At 40.3% G+C, this 18,912-nt stretch overlaps 1 protein-coding gene across 1 annotated transcript in view; it reads left to right on the plus strand.

Annotated features, from left to right (window-relative positions):
• Window positions 1-707: 707 nt before the first annotated feature.
• The window catches only part of si:ch211-51a6.2 (neurotrypsin), a 34,617-nt gene continuing 16,412 nt past the window's right edge, over window positions 708-18,912 (plus strand). Inside the window, exons 1-7 of the mRNA XM_040138347.1 lie at window positions 708-949; window positions 4,649-4,688; window positions 12,576-12,818; window positions 13,708-13,846; window positions 14,937-15,112; window positions 16,340-16,487; window positions 18,596-18,774. Coding sequence (XP_039994281.1) covers window positions 878-949; window positions 4,649-4,688; window positions 12,576-12,818; window positions 13,708-13,846; window positions 14,937-15,112; window positions 16,340-16,487; window positions 18,596-18,774 — 997 coding nt within the window. The 5' untranslated portion in view covers window positions 708-877. The remainder of the gene's footprint in view (window positions 950-4,648; window positions 4,689-12,575; window positions 12,819-13,707; window positions 13,847-14,936; window positions 15,113-16,339; window positions 16,488-18,595; window positions 18,775-18,912) is intronic.

Consider the following 18,912-nt stretch of genomic DNA (forward strand, 5'->3'; position numbering starts at 1 on the left):
GCTGAAGAGTCGACTGCCTGCACTCTAACTTACAACATACAGTCTGTTGGAAATTTTGGGCCTGGGGAGTATATCACGTGTCCCCAATTCAAACGGGTAAAAAATGTAAGTAAAGTGATAAATCATTGTGTTAAGGTCAAAGTCGAGAGTTGTTGTAGTTCTTTCATTTTGTTAACTCTAGCTTAAACATGGGATTCGTGGGGCTTAATTAGTTTAATTTTTTCACCATGATGATCCATTTAGCATCAGTACAGTGGATACAGTGGGTACATGATCAGTGTGTTTTCCTCTTTTTACAGTGTTTTTTTCTCAGAGCCATTATTTGAACTCCTTTTCTTCTTGCTGTCGGCAGCTCTGCTCTGCCGCTCTTCATGCGGCCTTCAAGGACCTCAGGGCTTTTCTGTACTCTGGCGCACGGCCGCGTCAAATGATCATTATCTCTCTTGGGCTATTTATCTGGTAACTTGAGACAGACTGTTGTAAAGTGTGAGGATTAATTATTTACAGGGGCTCTAATGTCAATCATTGATATAAGGCTAAGCATAAGGGCTTCACACCTTTGATTTAAAAGAGAAGCAGCTGTGAAACGTCGAAGCGACGCCTCTGTGTGTGTGTGTGTGTGTGTGTGTGTGTGTGTGTGTGTGTGAGAGAGAGAGAGAGAGAGAGAGAGAGTTATCAGTATGTCCTTTCCTCTACATCAGCGCGTCTTTTTCAGCCCCGGAGCCGGTTGGACGGCTGGAGTTGAATCCAGAGCGGACCACAGCCCGGTGTCTTTTGAGTGTCCCTTCCCGTCGGTTTCTTATCGCCCGGAGAGGAGAGATTATCAGAAGGCGGGGAGAAGTGGCAAAGGTGCGGAGGAGATGGTTCCTTCAGCAGGATGGACCGGAGGAAAGTCGTGCCCGGGATTGTCCCCTGCTGTCTCCTACTGGCCCTGTCTGTCTCTGGAGAGGTAAGCAGGCTGCTGCCAAACCTTCTCAGCCTATACACAGCCGCTGTTTACGATTTGTCATTTAGCTTGGCACAGTGCGCCCATCTGATTTAGATCCAAGGCTACAGTGAGCTGGACAACTGTAACACTTTATTCTGTGATTCTGTCATTTCGCAATAATTTTCTAGGAAGTTTCCTGAAAATAACTTTGATAGCTTTCCAGTGAAAAGTGGAGGGAAAATAGAGACAGTAATCTGAGACACTTTGTGCACGGCAAGCTGTGTTTATAAACACTGTTGATTTCCAGAGGCAACAGGCCAACAAGTCCAGCTGAGTCCATCACATTTGTCGAACGCTATATAAAAAGATACGTACACATACCAGATACAAGCCTGTGTATGTAGACGCATTTCACAACTTCACATGTTCAACTGACCTACTGTCCACTGTAAGACTATTTGGTCTCTGACTCTAGGTTGTGCTATTCATTGATTTCCCCGTCTCCACATTCCCTGTAGTTCCCAGATTGTTCTCTTTAGAAAGAAAATTGCATACACATGGTGCATTCCCAGCACATTGATCCACACCAGATCCCTACCGTCATACAGCAATCTGCTTTGTTTTCCAAGATGAATAGATAGATACATTATGTTGTCTTGGTCCAATATGAAAGTGAAGTTGACTGATTCGCTTGTAGAAACCAGATGTTCTATATCTCCCTGCTCAGTTCACATTTCGTATTTAGTCATATGCCACATTCAGACAATACATTGAGGACTATTTACCAAACATACAAATGAACACAAACTGGTGATGTGGTCACTCTCCAAGTAGGATTTTCAGCCTATTGTTTGGTTTTTCGAAGCTGACCTGGCCACTAAGCCTGCTCCTAATTAGTAAAGGCAATACTGTTAGAACTAGTCCGTGTCACAACCATAGAGACTTCCCTCTGAAGAATAGACACTTGAGTTACGTCCACTAACTACTCAACTCACGCCAACAGTAAACTCTCTAACGGAATTTAACCGCCAACGAGGACGTAATTAACACACAAATGAATCGAATTTAGTTCTGTCATTGACGCACAACTCGAAGGAGAACAACACGTTGTCAATAGCGGGTAATGTATCGTCCAGCCAGTTAATGAGAATACACAGAACGAGCATAATGCAGACTTCTTTACAGGAAGTTCCCTGCTGATGACGTCACCGCTACGTTCGGCCCAACCGGTATCCCCCTGCATCGACTCAAGTACACGAAGGTGCAGGGCAACCTGAAATTTATCTCTTAGTTGTATCAGTAAAGAACATTAAACAAAGCCAAAGTAGGTTTAGAGCCCTTTGGACAGTAAATGTAAGCAGTACATTTGCTACCAACAAAAGGCAACACTATATTAAGCCAAATATCCTCAAGGTGGGAGAGCAGTAGTCTTCAGCCAGAAGGGTGAGTACGATCACCAACAGGGTCCCAGGTCAGGTGTACCTTCTGTTCTTCACCTTCGCGTCTACTGACCTGATGTGCCCATCAGAGCTTGGGTGAACCTCGATGATGCGCCAAATAGGCCAGAGAGCCCTAGGGAGCTCTGGATCTACAATCATTGCCACAGAGCCTTCTGTGACATCCACTGGAGATGACTGCCAATTTTCTGGCAGCACTGCAATCCTGGTAAATTCAGCCGAATGAAGCAGGCCCAGAAATGGTCAGCAAGCACTCGTGCACGCTTCCACCGCAGGCATCTCAGTAACTCACCCCCTCCACTTCAACAAGCACCGTACGGGGGACTTCCTCTTAAATGGCTGTGCACCAAATTTGGTATACAGCGGCATCTTCATGGAGCGGATCTCCCAATCCAAATTAAACTGGATTGAAATCAAAATAGATTTCCTGTGGGGCCTGGAGCAGCTGAAGATCTGAAGACATGGCCACAAAGACCTCCCACAGCTAACTCTCGCCACCTTTGAAGTTAGTGCCCTGGTTGGAATAAAACTCCACAGGTGTTCCTCTTTGGCGCGCCATCAGGAAGGAGTCTGCATCAGTTGAGTTCAAGACATTCAGGTGCACGGCTCTGATGGTCAGGCATTTAAACATTTTCTCTTACATCTTCTCCAAACAAGGCCCCACCCTGCCAGCTTCTAAGTTTGCTTATGCCCCAGATGGCCTACCTATTCCTCTATTAACGTATGACAGGCAATGTCTCACAAGAAAGCCATTGGGGAGAGCAATATTTATTAGTAGTATCACTCACAATCATACTAATAATCTACCATTCTATTTAAGTTTACTTTATGACAGCTCCTGTGTGCCATATTTTGTTTCATACTACATATGTTTGTCAAGTACTTTAATCTAAAACTTGTCCATGCAGTCAGTAGTTGCCTTATTAATTGCATTACAGTATATCCATTTCAAGATATTTAAGAGTCCTATTCCACCCGAGCTTTAATTTTGAGCAACACTTTGAAAAATTTGTCTGCTCATGATTTTTATTTCATTTACTTGAATCCTGAATTTATATTTCAGCAAAACTGTTAAATTCAATTTGATATTAAATTTCAGTGACACAAAAGGTAATGATATGTTCAATTCATCAAACCTTGAACACTGTGATCTGCCTCAATCTTGCCTTGTTCGGACTTGAAGACTCTCCTTGTGAATCACAGTCCTTCTGACTGGTGTTGTCATTCACTGGAAACCAAACATAATGCAAAACAAAGTCAGAGCAGCAAAAAAAAAAACAAAAAAAAAAAAAAACTTTTTGGAGCAGAAACCCCAATGAGCCTGCAACAGGTGCTGTAAACATTGAATAAGATTATTGGAATACTCCACTAAAAACATTTAACACTAATCCCTGCAAGTTTGAAAGGTTGCTCTGAAAAGTTTGTATCTTGCTCCAATGTATAGATTACGTCATCAATAGTCAGCTTGGTTTCACCACAGTTAAAAGTGGTTAACAATGGAGAGCGTCTTTCACAGCGAAAAATGTGTCAAAACATATTAAAACATCTATAGATGTCTAATTCCAACTTCTACAGCATTATCAACTTCTCCACTGACCATCTGTGTGGTCAATATGTTCCTGGATGCCTTCCATTGGAGGCTTTGGAATGTCCAACTGGTAGGACACCCCGAGGTAGACCCAGAACAAACTGGAGAGAATACGCATCATCTGGCCTGGGAACGCTTCAGGATTCTGCAGGAGGAGCTGGAAAAAGTTGCTGGGGAAAGGGACATCTAGACTACCTTGCTTAAGCTGCCGCCACCGCAACCTGACCCCTGATAAGCGGCAGATAATGGATGGATGCCTAAATATAGATAAATATAAACTCCTTCTCCATATGTGTTTTGTTTTCAACACATGCCTGGGCACAGACAGTGAAAGAGTGCGAGCGTTGAGGACAGGGGATTTTGTGCATGAAACTATCATTTAGAATCATTCGAACTTCTAATACACTACTAACTGAAACGGGCTCATATCTGGAGTTTAGGAAAAGCTGGCATTGTCAGTTATGTAAGATATTTGACAACAAGGAAACTTTGTCATGTGGACTCCAGGATCTTCAGTACCTTTGATGAAAGTTGGGTTTATGGCATGAAAAGTGTAAAAGCTCTGCAGTATAATAAGAGCCATTTGTTAGCTGGTTGATAACTTCTCTGCATTCTGCTTACGAATCCTGATTTCAAACTCCATATTTGTTCCATGATGTTGTATTTCTTCCACAGGTTTCTGTAGGTGGATACTTGAATGTTGTGCTGAGTGCAGGTAAGGATCATCTCAAAATCTTCATCAGTGCGTGTGTCTGTTTTGGTAGAATGTGAACAGTTACATGAACTTTACTGAAATGTGTGGACTCATAACTAGTGTTAAATTATTGCTTGGCAGCAAAACATGACATTAAGGACTCTAAATTTGATTAAAGCTAATCTTTTTTTTTACAGGTTACAAATACAACATACAATGAAAATATAACTTCAATTCCAGTTTGGTCTAAAATTTCTGATTCCTTTTTGGATGTCTAATCTCATCTGCAGTCAAAAACATATGATTTAACCTCTGCACAAAATCCTTCAAAGCCTTAAAGTATGCTGCCTTTTTGTCATATATTTTTTTTCACTGTGGTTGATGTTATTCTTGAATAGTGAGTATTGGCTGTAGTTGAAATCTTTCCATATAATTGTACCAGGGATAACTGTCAGGTTGTAGGACTGTAAGGCATCAGTCGTATGTATCACCACTCTCAACCTGGAGTGTCGGGATGCACTTTCTACAGCACAAGCACAGGCATGGACTTCCCACAGGAAATGAGAATAAGGGGAGCACAAAAGATGGTTCAATGTGATTGTATTCAGAAGGATCATATCTGGTTTTCTGTCAATAAACAAAGAAATTAAAGCAGAGTTCAATATTGTTCAAAGTAATGTTACAAATTCAGTACATCATGCAGCACTTATCATTATCTAAACAGGAATATAAAGCCTAACCTACAACTTAAAACAGGAGAAAATATAAGCAGCACACCCGTACTTAATGCTTCTTTTAGCGGCCTAGCATACACTTTGCTAGCTATTTCTTATAGCACCAACATAAACCTTAAGGGAAATGTGGAAGCACTAGCCAGGCTACACTTGCACACAGACATACAACCAAACATATCCAGCATGAAGTAGGGCTGATTACAAAGGAGAAATGTTCTTTGGCCGGCTTAATACAAAGCAACGTACAAACTCATAGCATTTGAGTTACGTCCACTAACTACTCAACTCACGCTAACAGTAAACTCTCTAATGGAATTTAACAGCCTACGAGGACGTAATTAACACACAAATGACACGAATTTAGTTCTGTCATTGACGCACAACTCGAAGGAGAACAACACGTTGTCAATAGCGGGTAATGTATCGTCCAGCCAGTTAATGAGAATACACAGAACGAGCATAATGCAGACTTTTTTACAGGAAGTTCCTTGCTGATTATGTCACCGCTACGTTCAAACCGACTACTAACTCCCTGCATCAATTAAGGAACACAAATGTGCACAGCAAACTGAAATTTATCCCAGACTTATATCAATAAAGAACATTAAACAAAGTAAAAGTAGGTTTAGAGCCTTTTCTACAGTAATAAAGATCAGATGTGTAGCCTGACATCTTTCAGGAGTCCAAGCCATTACTATCAGTGGTTTTAGATCAGAATTGTACTGCTAGCAAACAGCTTGGGTTCAGGTTGATATTAGAAATTCAACTGAAGTTTAATTTAAACATTATTGGTTTGTCATTGTTTTTGGTATTCTGCTGTATTACAGACAAGACTTTTCTCTAAATGTATGTGATCATTTTTCCTCTATTTTTTTCAAAAGCACATGATGGTCAATGGGAATATAAGTGCACATCTCACTATTTTTCTCATTGTTAGTTATTTTCACATACTTGAATGACACTGACCCAGTTATAATCCAATGCAACAGACTGTTAGTGTTTGAAAGTGTGAACTAGTCTATAGATTATAATCAAGGTTTGGTTTGCATCTTTGTTTATTCAGGTATCATTAGTGGTTTAGGTTGACAACCCTCAGTAGTCCAGCCAGTGTAATAATAAGTGATTCTTACTCACACAGTTTGATCACCGCCATTGTCTTTAATGAGTGGTCGTGTCATTTCTGTACCCCATTTTTTTATGATAAATGGCTTTAATTTCAACCTTTCTGTATTACCATTATTATAAGCGGTTTTAGAGAGAAGGATGACTCCATTCTGTTCAATTGAATTCAATTTTATTTATATATCACCAAATCATAACAGAAGTTATCTCAGGGCACATTTCATATAATACAGGTCTAGACCGTACTCTTTATAGTTACAGTAATAGGTCTGACTGATGTTTTTAGACCAGTCATTTTGTTTAGTGGATTTTGACATCTTTCTGTAATACATTAATTATTACCGGGTTTGATTGAAACCTTTCAGCCATTTTAAAACTATTTGAGTCCTGCATCTTGTTTACATCTGTCAATAGTCTAGCTGATATAATGGCACAACTCACACGACACCTGGGCTAATATTAGTAAGTCATATGGGAGACTCAAATTGGAAAAAAGTTCTGAGGTCTGATGAGTCAAAAACTGAGTTGTTTGGCAATCACACTACACACTATGTTGAGTGCAAACAAAACACAACTTCAGAAAGACTCCATCCCCAGCATGGGCAAGGCCAAAGGAATGATGGCATTAAAACAGTGTTAATTAGTCCAGACAGTTTTAATCCAGCATTTATGTCAGGACTTGAAATGCTCTTCACAACATATGTGAACCCCACAGCTCCATAAAGAAATTTTTTTTTTTTTTTTTTTAAATCAGTGTCCAATAATCCTAATTGCATCAACAGTGACTGAATGCTGTGAATCTTTATAGGTACAGTACTGCACATATATTTAAACAAACGTGAACGTAATCGTCACAGGTTGAAATGTCTTACACAATATATGTATTCTCAAACTCTGTTCAGGTCAAACTATTTCTGTTCTTATCCTCTTATAATTACTAATATCCTTTACCCTAACCAGGCAGTCTGATCTATTTTGCAGCCTACAGTCTAGCCTTTATGCTTCTTCTGTCGATTGTTCTTTGCAACCCGCTCTGTCTCATCACTTCAGCTTCCTGCTTTCTCCCCTCCAGTCAAGGCATGTCTGTATACAATAAAGCAGCATGGTTTTCCCCCACCACCAGCAGCAGCCTGTGAATCCATATGTGCCTATAGCTCACAGTCACAGTTAAAGCTGTGACGGCTCTGTAGACTACCTGATTTTCTTGCTTTATGTCTTATGGCAATGAGGCGTCACCACTAATGGGAAAAGCTCCTCTGATTTTATGTCTGTCAAATAATCCCAACAGAAAATGGATGAGTTGACTGCTGGGTATTTTATGCTTGGCAGTTGTGTTGGCAAGAATCTACATGTGCCAATGCTGAGTAATTGACTAGGATTCTGAGTAAATTCGGGTGTGTGAACCAGTCACATAGACTCTCACCAGGAAGCAGTTTTATAGATTAGTTTTACAGGCAGTGCTTCTGCTTGCTATTAAGTGTCTTCCCTGCATTTCAGCCACATCATCGTCTTGTTAAACCACCATCTGCCCACCAGATGAATGTGTCATGTTTGACATGTACTCCAGCTTCATAGAATTTGTTTTTAACCAATCACTCCAGTATCCCATAGCCTGAGGAAGAATTCTGAAGCTGATTAAGTGTGAAAACTAGCAGTCACGTAAATAGGATCTTAATATACAAAAAATAAAGAAACAGCCAGAGTTAAATATCTGCCAGTATCATAAATATTTTGTTCAATAATGTTTACACAGAGTGAAATATTCAAACCTAGTCCCCATGTTTTTTATGGCCTCACCATTTCCTCTGAAGAAAATATTCTACATGTCTGATGCATTATTTTAGACATATTTCCCTAAAAATTCAGCCTGATACTTTGAGATCCCCACTAGAACTCAAAATACATTTATTTGGATGTAAGGAGTGGTTGACTACACAACATGAGGTTGTAATGACTGACCCTGTCATGGTTCTCAGAAAAGAGGCCCAAGAACATAACTCAGGGAGCAGATGTAAAAGTAAAGTGTCTTTACTTCAAAAAGAAAAACAAAGATACAAAATCTAAGCAGGCAAACAAAGTACAAAGCCGGGCTGAGGCACAATGCAAAAAACACAGGCAAGATTCAAAACACAATCGGGATCAAAACAGGCAGGCAAAGAACACAGTGCTGGAAAGGTAAGACACATGGCAAAAAGACAATCTGGCAGAGAGCAAGAGGAAACTGACCAGTGTATAAACTAGGGAGCTAATGAGTGAATGGGGAACAAGTGAGCAGGTGAGTGGGGAGGAGGAGAAGGTCAGGTGATTGTTCTGGTGGGAAAGGCAGGTAGGTGAGAGTTGCAGGGTCTGAAATTCACTCAGATTTTTATATTACAGATTTGCTACAACAGTGTGGCTGGTATTGTTTTTACCTTGTTGAGTCTGTGTGTGCGTGCGTGCGTGCGTGCGTGCGTGCGTGATACAATACCTCTGCTGTAAATACAGAGCTGTATACACACAATAGTAGAGTCAGCTTAATTTGTGATTAGAGTCCGAAAAGATCTGGAAAACCTTTCCCTCCACACCGGCTTTTTTGCTCAGGAAGGTTCCAAACTGAGTGAAATGACCTAGAAGTATCTAAGCGCAGCCATGATAAGAGCAGGTTGGATCCGCTAAATCCTAGAGAAAGGAGCTTCAATGCTTTCTTTCTTATCTCCTTTAGCAAGGGGTACATTGGACCATCCTTTACCAAAGGAAAAGTGATAATGCCATCCCACAATTCCTTGCGGCGGCAACATTTAAAGCGACGCACCATTTGGTTGTTCACAAAATCAAAATGACCAACAAGGGACGCAGATCATCATGTAAGTTACCGTTGCTTATTAAGCATTTTCCATCTTGTGCCATAACTTGCTAACATACTTATATGTTTTGAACTTTCAACAATATGTTAAACCCATAGGTGAACTATGAACATTACACTACTGTTGTAAAATGATGATAGTGAAGTTTACATTGTAGCATAACCTATGCACAGTTTGACTTAGTTATTTCTTCATTTTGAGCATTGTTGTATCCCCAGCCTTTAGGAACATCATTAACTAATTTTACTTCACTCACAGATGCTTAAACCCTTGCCATAATAAAAGGCAAAGGTTAAACTGGATCATCTCTTCAGTGGGAAGAGAACTGCAGCCAAATCAGGCTGGGAGTAAGTATATTTGTGGGTTAAGATGTTGTTATTATAAATGGGTATGGCTAATTAAGCTAATTCAGACCTATAGGCAGGCATTGAAGGAAATCGGGCAGGAGGGGGAGGTGACTGCCATGCAGGCCTCCAAAGAGTGGGACAACTTAAAAACCGGATACTAGGTAAAGCAAATCATATAGCTGGGCACTGTGGTGGGCTAGTGATTGTGAATATTATGTTGTACAATTAAAACAGGCTTACATTAGCTACCCCAGCCTTCTATATGGAAATGTAATGTGCTGATTAACTAGTTATCCACACATTGGACACACTCTTACAAGATGGCCCATAGCAATAGATTTCAGAAGCCCCTTTTCCAGAACTGTCACCTCTAACATGAGATTTCTGCTGTACATGCAATATAATGTATTCTTTACTGTGATACACATTGAAATCTTCTCAACACCAGGGCATACCTGGTGAGTCAAGGTAAAAGTACCCAAATGCAAAGTGACCAACCTACTCCTGTGAAATATACAAGCTAAATATAATGACCACACAGATGAAAAAAGGAGTCTAGCAGTTATGGAACACATGTAGGCTATAAATGCAAGATATAGCCAACATGTTGTCCTATATACTAAATAGTGCAATTTACATTCAGATACTCTATATTTATTTATTATTTATTATTTAGAATAGTTTGACCAGTTGGAAGCTCCTTTACTGTTGGTTTTACAGAGAGTAAACTCTGAGTATTTCTTAGGCAGCCAATGGTCTTTGCATCTCTCACAGAAAGATCCACTGCAATAAATATGACACATTGTTAAAGAAAGGCAAGTCCTTGATTCATTGATGTGCAAACTAAAATGTAGAAGAAAGGTTCTTGAATTATTGACTGAAACCAAAATATCGAGAAATGAGATAGTCATGATCTTGCAGAGGTGAAGGACGCTAGTTTGCAGCCTACACTTGTGCTGCCAGTCTGTCCTTGTAATGCTGACTTCTATGTTCATACTCTTGCACAGGTGGTGGACTAGGCTCTGGATCCTCTTCCTCAGCCAGCTCCATGATGTCCCCAGCGGTTATACGGATGTTTTGGAGCAGTGCGCACTCTGCAACGACATTAGGAGCAAAAGTGCGATCCACTTCCAGGGATTTGAAGAAGATCACCCATGCATTTATCATTCCAAGGGCCGTTTCTGTAATGGTTTGGGCTCTGGCATGGTGGCATGTGTTTTGTTCCTCTCCTGTAAAAGACAAAATAAAGTGTAAATAGAATAAAGTGTAAATATAAACTAGTTTGCTGTTTTTTCCTTTCTTCTTTTCATTTTAAAAACTAATGATGTTTTATCTTGTGTAAGGCAAAACATGATGGCTTTATTCTACATAGGAACATATTAGATAGGCAGGAACAATTTCAGTTATGCTTTGATGGTACAGTATGTTCAATTTAAGCATGCTCTGCGATCTATGTTCAAAACCCATATCAGCATCCTCTTACAATTTGTGAACACAATGCCATGACCCTCTACCTCTGAATTTCTCTTCGGTTTCACTGTAAGGTGAGCCATGCAGCAGCAGCAAGCTCCATATCTCCCATTTTGCTCTTTAACTCTGATCCTCCCCCACTTCCCTTTTATAGGCCACTAATTGAAAATAGGTTCATTGGGATACACTACTCAGATTGGTCATTCGCTGAGTGTGTTAGTGTTGGGCCCTTGATTATCTGATAGCAATATCTTTGGGGAATCAACTATTTTGTAACATAACACATCCACAGGCTGTGTCAGCCATAACAACTTCAAAGTACAATCAAGTCAACATTTCAAGATGTTTACTGAGTTGTGTGATGGTTCTTAAGCTATGATATGCATGGGCTTATAATAAGATCATAATCAGAATGTTACCCATAACAAGGAAATCAGTCTTTCAAGAAAAAGGGATATGAGACATTTTTAGCGAGATAATATTTTTACATCATCTGTTTCAACATGTTTGAAACTTAATGATGATACGTGCAGTAGTAGATTTGTAAGCCCTAGCAGGTTATACCTATCTTACATAAATTTAACAATTATTTTTCATACACTCATACTAATTGGGATTCATGTAGATAAATATGAGTAGATGGGGGGGGGGGGGTGAGCAACCATTCTCAAAGTGAAAACCCTTTCTTTTCACTTTTGTGATCAGTAGCCTATCTCCCTTTTTATTAATTTCAATTCTAACCTGGGTAATAAATTAATATTTTTCACCTCGTTGTCCATGTTTATACAGCCTGCATGAAACAATGCGGTAAGAATGCACAGGGTGAAATCTTTAAGATGCATTTTTAGTAGTTCATCTTTGGAACATTGTAGTTTCACCATGTCAACAACTAATACCGCCGCATAATTACGTAGCTTAGTGTAAGTGCAGTTGGATTCTCTTAGCACTGTGGTTTTCTTTTCCCTAAGTCCTTATGAATTCTCCTTCACATCTTGCCTTGACCTCATGACGTTTTCCATCAAGGTCAAGGAAGAGTGCTTAGGAAAGGACATAACTTCACTACTGGCCCCTAGAGGCTATAATGTGCCTTACACATCAAAATCCAACTCTTGCTCTGAACCAAAGTGTTGGGCAGAAAAAACAATCACATTGAGCTTCACTGTTTTGCTTTATGTACAGTGTTTCAATAAGAGTACATTTGTTTGTAAAGAGTGTGTTACGTATTGACCAAATTAATAACCAAGAAACATAGCCATGCATCTTACAAGATTTGTCTTTGTTTTTAGTAATTCTTTCTTTTAACTTAAAGGTCATTGTTCTGTTGTTCCCCATGTAATGTGATTTAGCAAATAAAGATTATATGAATGACTGACTGATGGTCTGTGTCTGCAGCTTCACTCTCCTGTTCAGAGGGCTTTAAAGAACTGGGATACTATAACGGCTCAGTTTCCTATACGGTCTCAGGCTCCCCCTGCCTGAAGTGGACAGACTTCCCAGACTACATGCAGCTGTACCCAGACCGAGGCCTGGGAGACCACAATTTATGCCGTAACCCAGACCAAGAGACCAACCCCTGGTGCTTCTTCAGGCAGAGCTCTGGTGCCATCAGCTGGGCCTACTGTGACTGCAATCAGGGTGAGTTGGATGGATGGATGGATGGATGGATGGATGGATGGATGGATACCTATCACAGGTCCACAGCCTGTTGTTTCTGATAGGGAAGTGGGTCTTGTTATGTGTGGGACCAAGTGTCCATTATACAGGTGCAGCTTAATAATCCGCTACAGCGGGCGTGTTTGTGACCTAGTGTTAGCATGTTTGTGACCTAGTGTTAGCAGGTCTGTGTTTATGGGGCCGTGACCCTTCTCAGGAGCAGGCCTAAATGCAGATTACAGGGGGTGGTGCCATGGTGCTGCCTTCCACATAGGGCTAGGTTGGTATAGCTTGCACTGTGTGAGCGGGCATGTGGCGCTGCTGGTTGAGGGTGACAGACCAGGACGCTAGTAGGAATTGCTGACAGGTAACTGGAGAAGGGGCAGAAGCCTGCTGCTGCCACAGCTGCATTGCCAAAGATTGCTGCATCTGGTTGAGACAGGACAGATCAGTGAAGCAGCTTTATGACAAGTTTCAGGACAAAACCTTACTCTTCCTATTACCTCCTACATTTGTCACCTCAAAATTGGAAGAATGCATTCAAACAGAAGGCTGAGTCTCTCTACACTTTCCCTTTATATAACTTACTGTTTCTCTTATCTAAAACATTATCTATACAGTACATTCAGTTTATTTTGTTGACAGCTACTCGTGTTTCAATTTACAGTTAATGTAGCCATACCTCTTGGCAAGGCTACATAGTGTTCTGGCTCCGTCAGAGTTGCCAGATACAATCCGCTGCCATTGCACTGCACCAGCTACCAATGCACTCATTATGAAAGGTACTAAATTAAAAATTGTATCGTTATTGTCATTTTTCCATGTATCGGAACAGGTTCACTGGTGGAAATTCTTCCTGTGTCATCTGCAGGTGCAGCCAGATTGGTGGGGGGATCATCAGGCAACAGCGGGCGTCTGGAGGTCTATCTGAATGGCCAGTGGGGGGCAGTATGTGACACACACTGGACTGACCGTGATGCCAGCGTCATATGCAGACAGCTCAGACTGGGGTGAGGGCAGTCTCACAGAGCCAGACATGTTTCTGCTTCTACTTTGGGGCATGAGGGATTGGATTGCTTTAGAAATTTCAAATTTGGTTTGCAGTTTTATGTGTGAAATAGTGCCATAAATGGCATCTACATGCCTCATTGTTCTGTTTTTGTACAGTCGAGTTGTTATTCACAATGTTCTGGAAGATAACAGACAACTTCTTGACCTAGTGCGAAATATTATTACTTGAGACTGGTCTGACCCTGGTCTGTAAACTAAATTTGTTTAGAAAATTTTGACACAGTCCCCCTAATCTGACCCCTTATACAAAAATGGAATGTAACTAGTAAAGTACTGTACTTAAATACAAGTGCATATACAAATTTTGAGCTACTCGTACTCAACTTCAATACTTCAGTTTCTTGTTTCATTACGATTCCGAGGGAAATATTGTAAATTTTACTCCACTACATTTAACAGCTATAGAAAAAACAGATATAGAAAAACATGTGATCAGCCTATAAAATATGATGATTATAAAATCAAGTAATCCATGACAATCCATGATCCACATTGTTGCAATAGTTACAGCAATCTAGAATTATAATATACATACAGCATATTTTACTCACCACTCTGCATGAGTACTTTGAACTTAGATACTTAGATACTTTAGATATTTAGTATATTTTGATGGTAATACCTACAGAGATCAACTAAAAGGTCCCATGTTGTTTACTTGTTTTGATATCTTTATACCGTCTACTTATCAAATTCAGAATAGAACCTAAAATCCTTGTTATTACTGGTCAGTGATATCAGTGAGTGCTCATGGCGTAGCTACAGAGCCCAAGCATATAGCCGTTGTAAATACAGTATATGCTACCTGCACCTCCTAAGAAATGTAACTACACATCAGGGCTATGGAGACCCACAGAGAAACCAATTCAAGAACTATGACTCAGCTTGAGGTGCCACAACATTTTGTATTTTAGCTGTGCAGTTTGTTGTAGCTTTATCATTGGCATTGTATGATATTTGCTTTGAAGGTAGGAGCCTGCATGTTTTTTATAAGAAGGTAGTCTCTTTGTGTGTCTGTTGTCCATGCAGTGAGATTGGTACAGCCCTGCAGCATTCCTACTTCGGTCCAGGATCCGTCTTCCACTATGAGCGTCTGGGTTGCCGTGGTAATGAGAATTCCCTACTGGAGTGCCGGAGCCGGACGTTTGTCACCAGCGACTGCAACCATGGCAATGAAGCAGGGGTGGTTTGTGCTGAACCTGACGGTGAGACCTGGGTGTCACCTCAGATTCTATAAACAAATACATCACTAATAAATAATAACTGATACATGTCACATGGCACATAACTGCTCTGCTGGCCATATACATACAGTTAGGTCCATAAGTATTTTCACAGTGACACAAGTTTTGTAATTTTGCCTCTGTACACCACCACAATGGATTTGAAAGAAAGCCATCAAGATGTGGTTGAAGTGTAGACTTTCAGCTTTAATTCAAAGGGTTTAACAAAACTATGGCATTAACTCTTTAAGAATTGTGAATTGTGAAAAGTGTGAATTTGCATTTGGTAGCTGTTCATGGGAACTCTCAATATGCGATCCAAAGAGGTGCAAATGAAGGAGGCCATCATTAGGCTGAATAAACAAAACACACCTATCCGAAAGATAGCAGAAACTGTATGAGTGGTCAACTCAACGATTTAGTACATTCTTAAAGAGAAGGAATGAACTGCCTAGCTCAGCAACACCAAAAAGCCTGGAAGACCACCAAAGACAACCAAAGGGAATGATCACAGAATTCTTTCCTTGGTGACGAAAAACCCCTTCACAACATCCATCCAAGTCCAAGAGACTTTCAAGGAGGCAGGTGTATCAATGTCAAAGTCTACAATCAAGAAATGCCTTCAGAAATGTAAATACAGTGGATCTACCACGAGGTGCATACCACTGATTAGACAAGATTAAACTTTGCCAGAAAACATCTAAAAAAAAGCCTGCCCAGTTCAGAAACGAGACTGTTTGGACAGATGAAACCAAGATTAACTTGTACCAAGCATCTTGGAGAACTTGCCACAGTTCTTCTGTGGATTCAATCTGTCACAGTGTCTTCTGCCCTTTCCTGTAATCCCAGACTGACTCTATGATGTTGAGTTCAGGACTCCGTGGGGACCAGATCATCTGTTGCAGGACTCCTTATTCCTCTTGTCTCTGAAGATAGTTCTTCATGACTCTTGCTGTATGTGTGGGCTTGTTATCATGCTGCAAAATTAATCTTGGACCGATCAGTAACCTCCCTGATGGGATTGTGTGATGGAGAACTTTTGCACAGTGCTGTAGCTGAATAAAATACACAGCTGAGGGGCATACAAGTCTAAGAGCAGATGCCCACCACAGCAGAGACCCAGGGTCTGAAATCATACCAAAAATAACACGATATTTGATCAATATTTGTATTATTGGCTCAGTTGTTTCTTTACCTTTGGTTTCTCAGGCACTGGCATTCCTTTGAGGCTTGTGGGAGGCCTAGAGGATTTTGAGGGCCGTGTCGAGGTGTACTATGACGGCAGGTGGGGAACCATTTGCAATAACCATTGGGATGACGCTGATGCTGAGGTTGTGTGCCGACAGTTGGGCCTGGGGTAAGAAAACACTGCTGTGCTACTTCTACACAAAGGATGTCAGATCAAACGCCCAGCTGTGGCACCTTACTGGCATCTCTTCTAATCGAAATCCCTCTCAGTGTAAAAGTCTAAATCAAAAACCACAACCTGGTATCTAAACAGTCTACCTGCCCACAGGCACAAGAGAGAATCAATGACTTCATTTATTAGTATCATATTGTGATAAACTACTCTAAGAGCAGTGTAAATTAATATTTCATAAGCAGCATTAATAATTGTGAATAATACTGGAATTGATACATTTTTAAAACTTTTACTAACTCAGTGGAGGAAGAGGAATTTAGTTCCATTACTTAAGTAACTAGACTGTCAGGCAATAGAGTGCATACCTCCGCAGAGGCGAAAAATGCCCTATCTTGCAATGTTATGGAAAGTGATAAAAACTTCCTGGATCCACCCCTTTAACTGGATCCACACCAAAATTGAATGGGTTTAATGTGATTTTTGAGGTGAAAATACGTAAATACAGCCTTGAGCAAACAGACAAAAGTATAGGCACCCTACTAAGTCAGTACTTAATGGCCCCCGTTTGGGATGTATCACAGCTTGAGAACATGTTTTGTAGCAGGTAAGAGTCTTTCTGTTCCTGACTGATGAATTTTCAGCCTCTTCCTGCAGATCACTTCAGGTTCCAAGACATTTTAGGCTTTCTCACAAACAGCATGTTTAGGATCTGCCCACAGATTTTCAGTGATGTGTAGGTAAGGGACTCTGGGGGCCTTTCCACAAGCTTCAGCTTGTGAGTCTTGAAGTAGTTCCTTGTGGATTTTGAGGTCTGCTTCAGATCATTGTCCTGTTGTAGAAGGCAGCCTCTTTTCACTTTCACTTTCCTGACTGACTGGAGGACATTTGCATCCAGATTTTGACGATATTTAGTGGAATCAATTCATTCCTCTCTCTGTGCAATGTTTCCTGTGCCAAGGGCTGCAACACAACCCATAAGCACCACCACCTCCATACTTAACTGTTGGCAAGATGTTCTCTTCATCAAATGCTGCTTCTCTTTTCTCCAAACACACCTTTGGTGATTCTGGCCAAAGAGCTCAGTTTAAACTTCATCTGTCCACAGCACTTCTTTTCAAACCACTCTGGCTTATCAAGATATTGCTTCAGATGTTGACTTTTGTGATGAGGTTCCAGGTGAGGTTGCAGGTGAGGTTTTCTTCTGATGACTCTTCCATGTTGCCCTGTTTGTGCATCAACACTGCACAGTGGAACGGTGGCCCAACTCTCATGAGTCAGATAAACCTTCCTGCAGCTCCTCTACAGCCGCATATAGGTTTGGCTTTGCCTTTATGCCCAGCAGACATGCAGTTTTATCTCAAAGGTTTCTTGGTCTACCAGATCTTCCACAGTTTCCCTTAACTGCTATTTCTTAATGACTTTTCAGACAGTGGAAATTTAAAGCTGGAAGCTCTCTGATTTATTTTTTTATTTTTATTTTTATTTTTTTTTGCATATAGCTGTATAAATTTAACTACCAAAAACTGAAATAGCATAATGACATAATTTTGCACTCTCAAGTTTTTTTTGACATTAACAAATGACATGGCATAAATATTTAAAAAATATTAATGTAATTAACATCAACCATAACCTTAAACAACTTTGAGATGTACTCCTGTAAGAATAACATTTTATCCTAAATCCTGTTTTCCTATTCCCAGCAGCAGAAATTATTGGGTTAAAATATTTTAGATTTTATTAGTCTTTATGTAATAAAACCAAGCAATAACACTTCTTGGATGTATTCTCCTGCTGTCTTTAAATTATTCGCCACTCCATTCGAACAACAATATTTGGCATCCTAACATATTTACACTAAGACATGCTAAGATGTTATTTTTTTTGTATTGCACTTAGATACTTTTTCCACTGGGTATTTTATGATATATTTTTTAATATACCCACAATAAAAACTGAGTAGAAACACCAGGTACAACAAAATACACTGTTATATTAAAAATAAAATAAATTAAAAAATAAAAGCATAACATTATTTGGACATTTTTCGGCTTTAATTTACCTTAAGCTTTATGGTGGTGTTTGTTTCTCCTGACCAACAGGGGCGTGGCCAAAGCATGGACATGGGCCCACTTTGGCCAGGGTTTTGGTCCAATCTTGCTGGGTGGGGTCCAGTGTACAGGTAATGAACTATCTCTGGATGAGTGTCCTCATTATAACTGGGAGCAACACAACTGTGACCACTTGGAAGACGCAGGGGTCTCCTGCAACCCATACACAGGTCAGAGCCAGCAAAGAAAACACATTCTAGCTCACACATTGATACTAGAAGACACTGTAGTCATTACTGTGGGAAACTGACTTTTGCTTAAACCAATATGAAGAAGATATCAATAGAAACATTTCTACTTTGGTTATA

The sequence above is a fragment of the Xiphias gladius genome, chromosome 11 (assembly GCF_016859285.1).
Source record: "Xiphias gladius isolate SHS-SW01 ecotype Sanya breed wild chromosome 11, ASM1685928v1, whole genome shotgun sequence".
NCBI classification, from domain to species: domain Eukaryota; kingdom Metazoa; phylum Chordata; class Actinopteri; order Istiophoriformes; family Xiphiidae; genus Xiphias; species Xiphias gladius.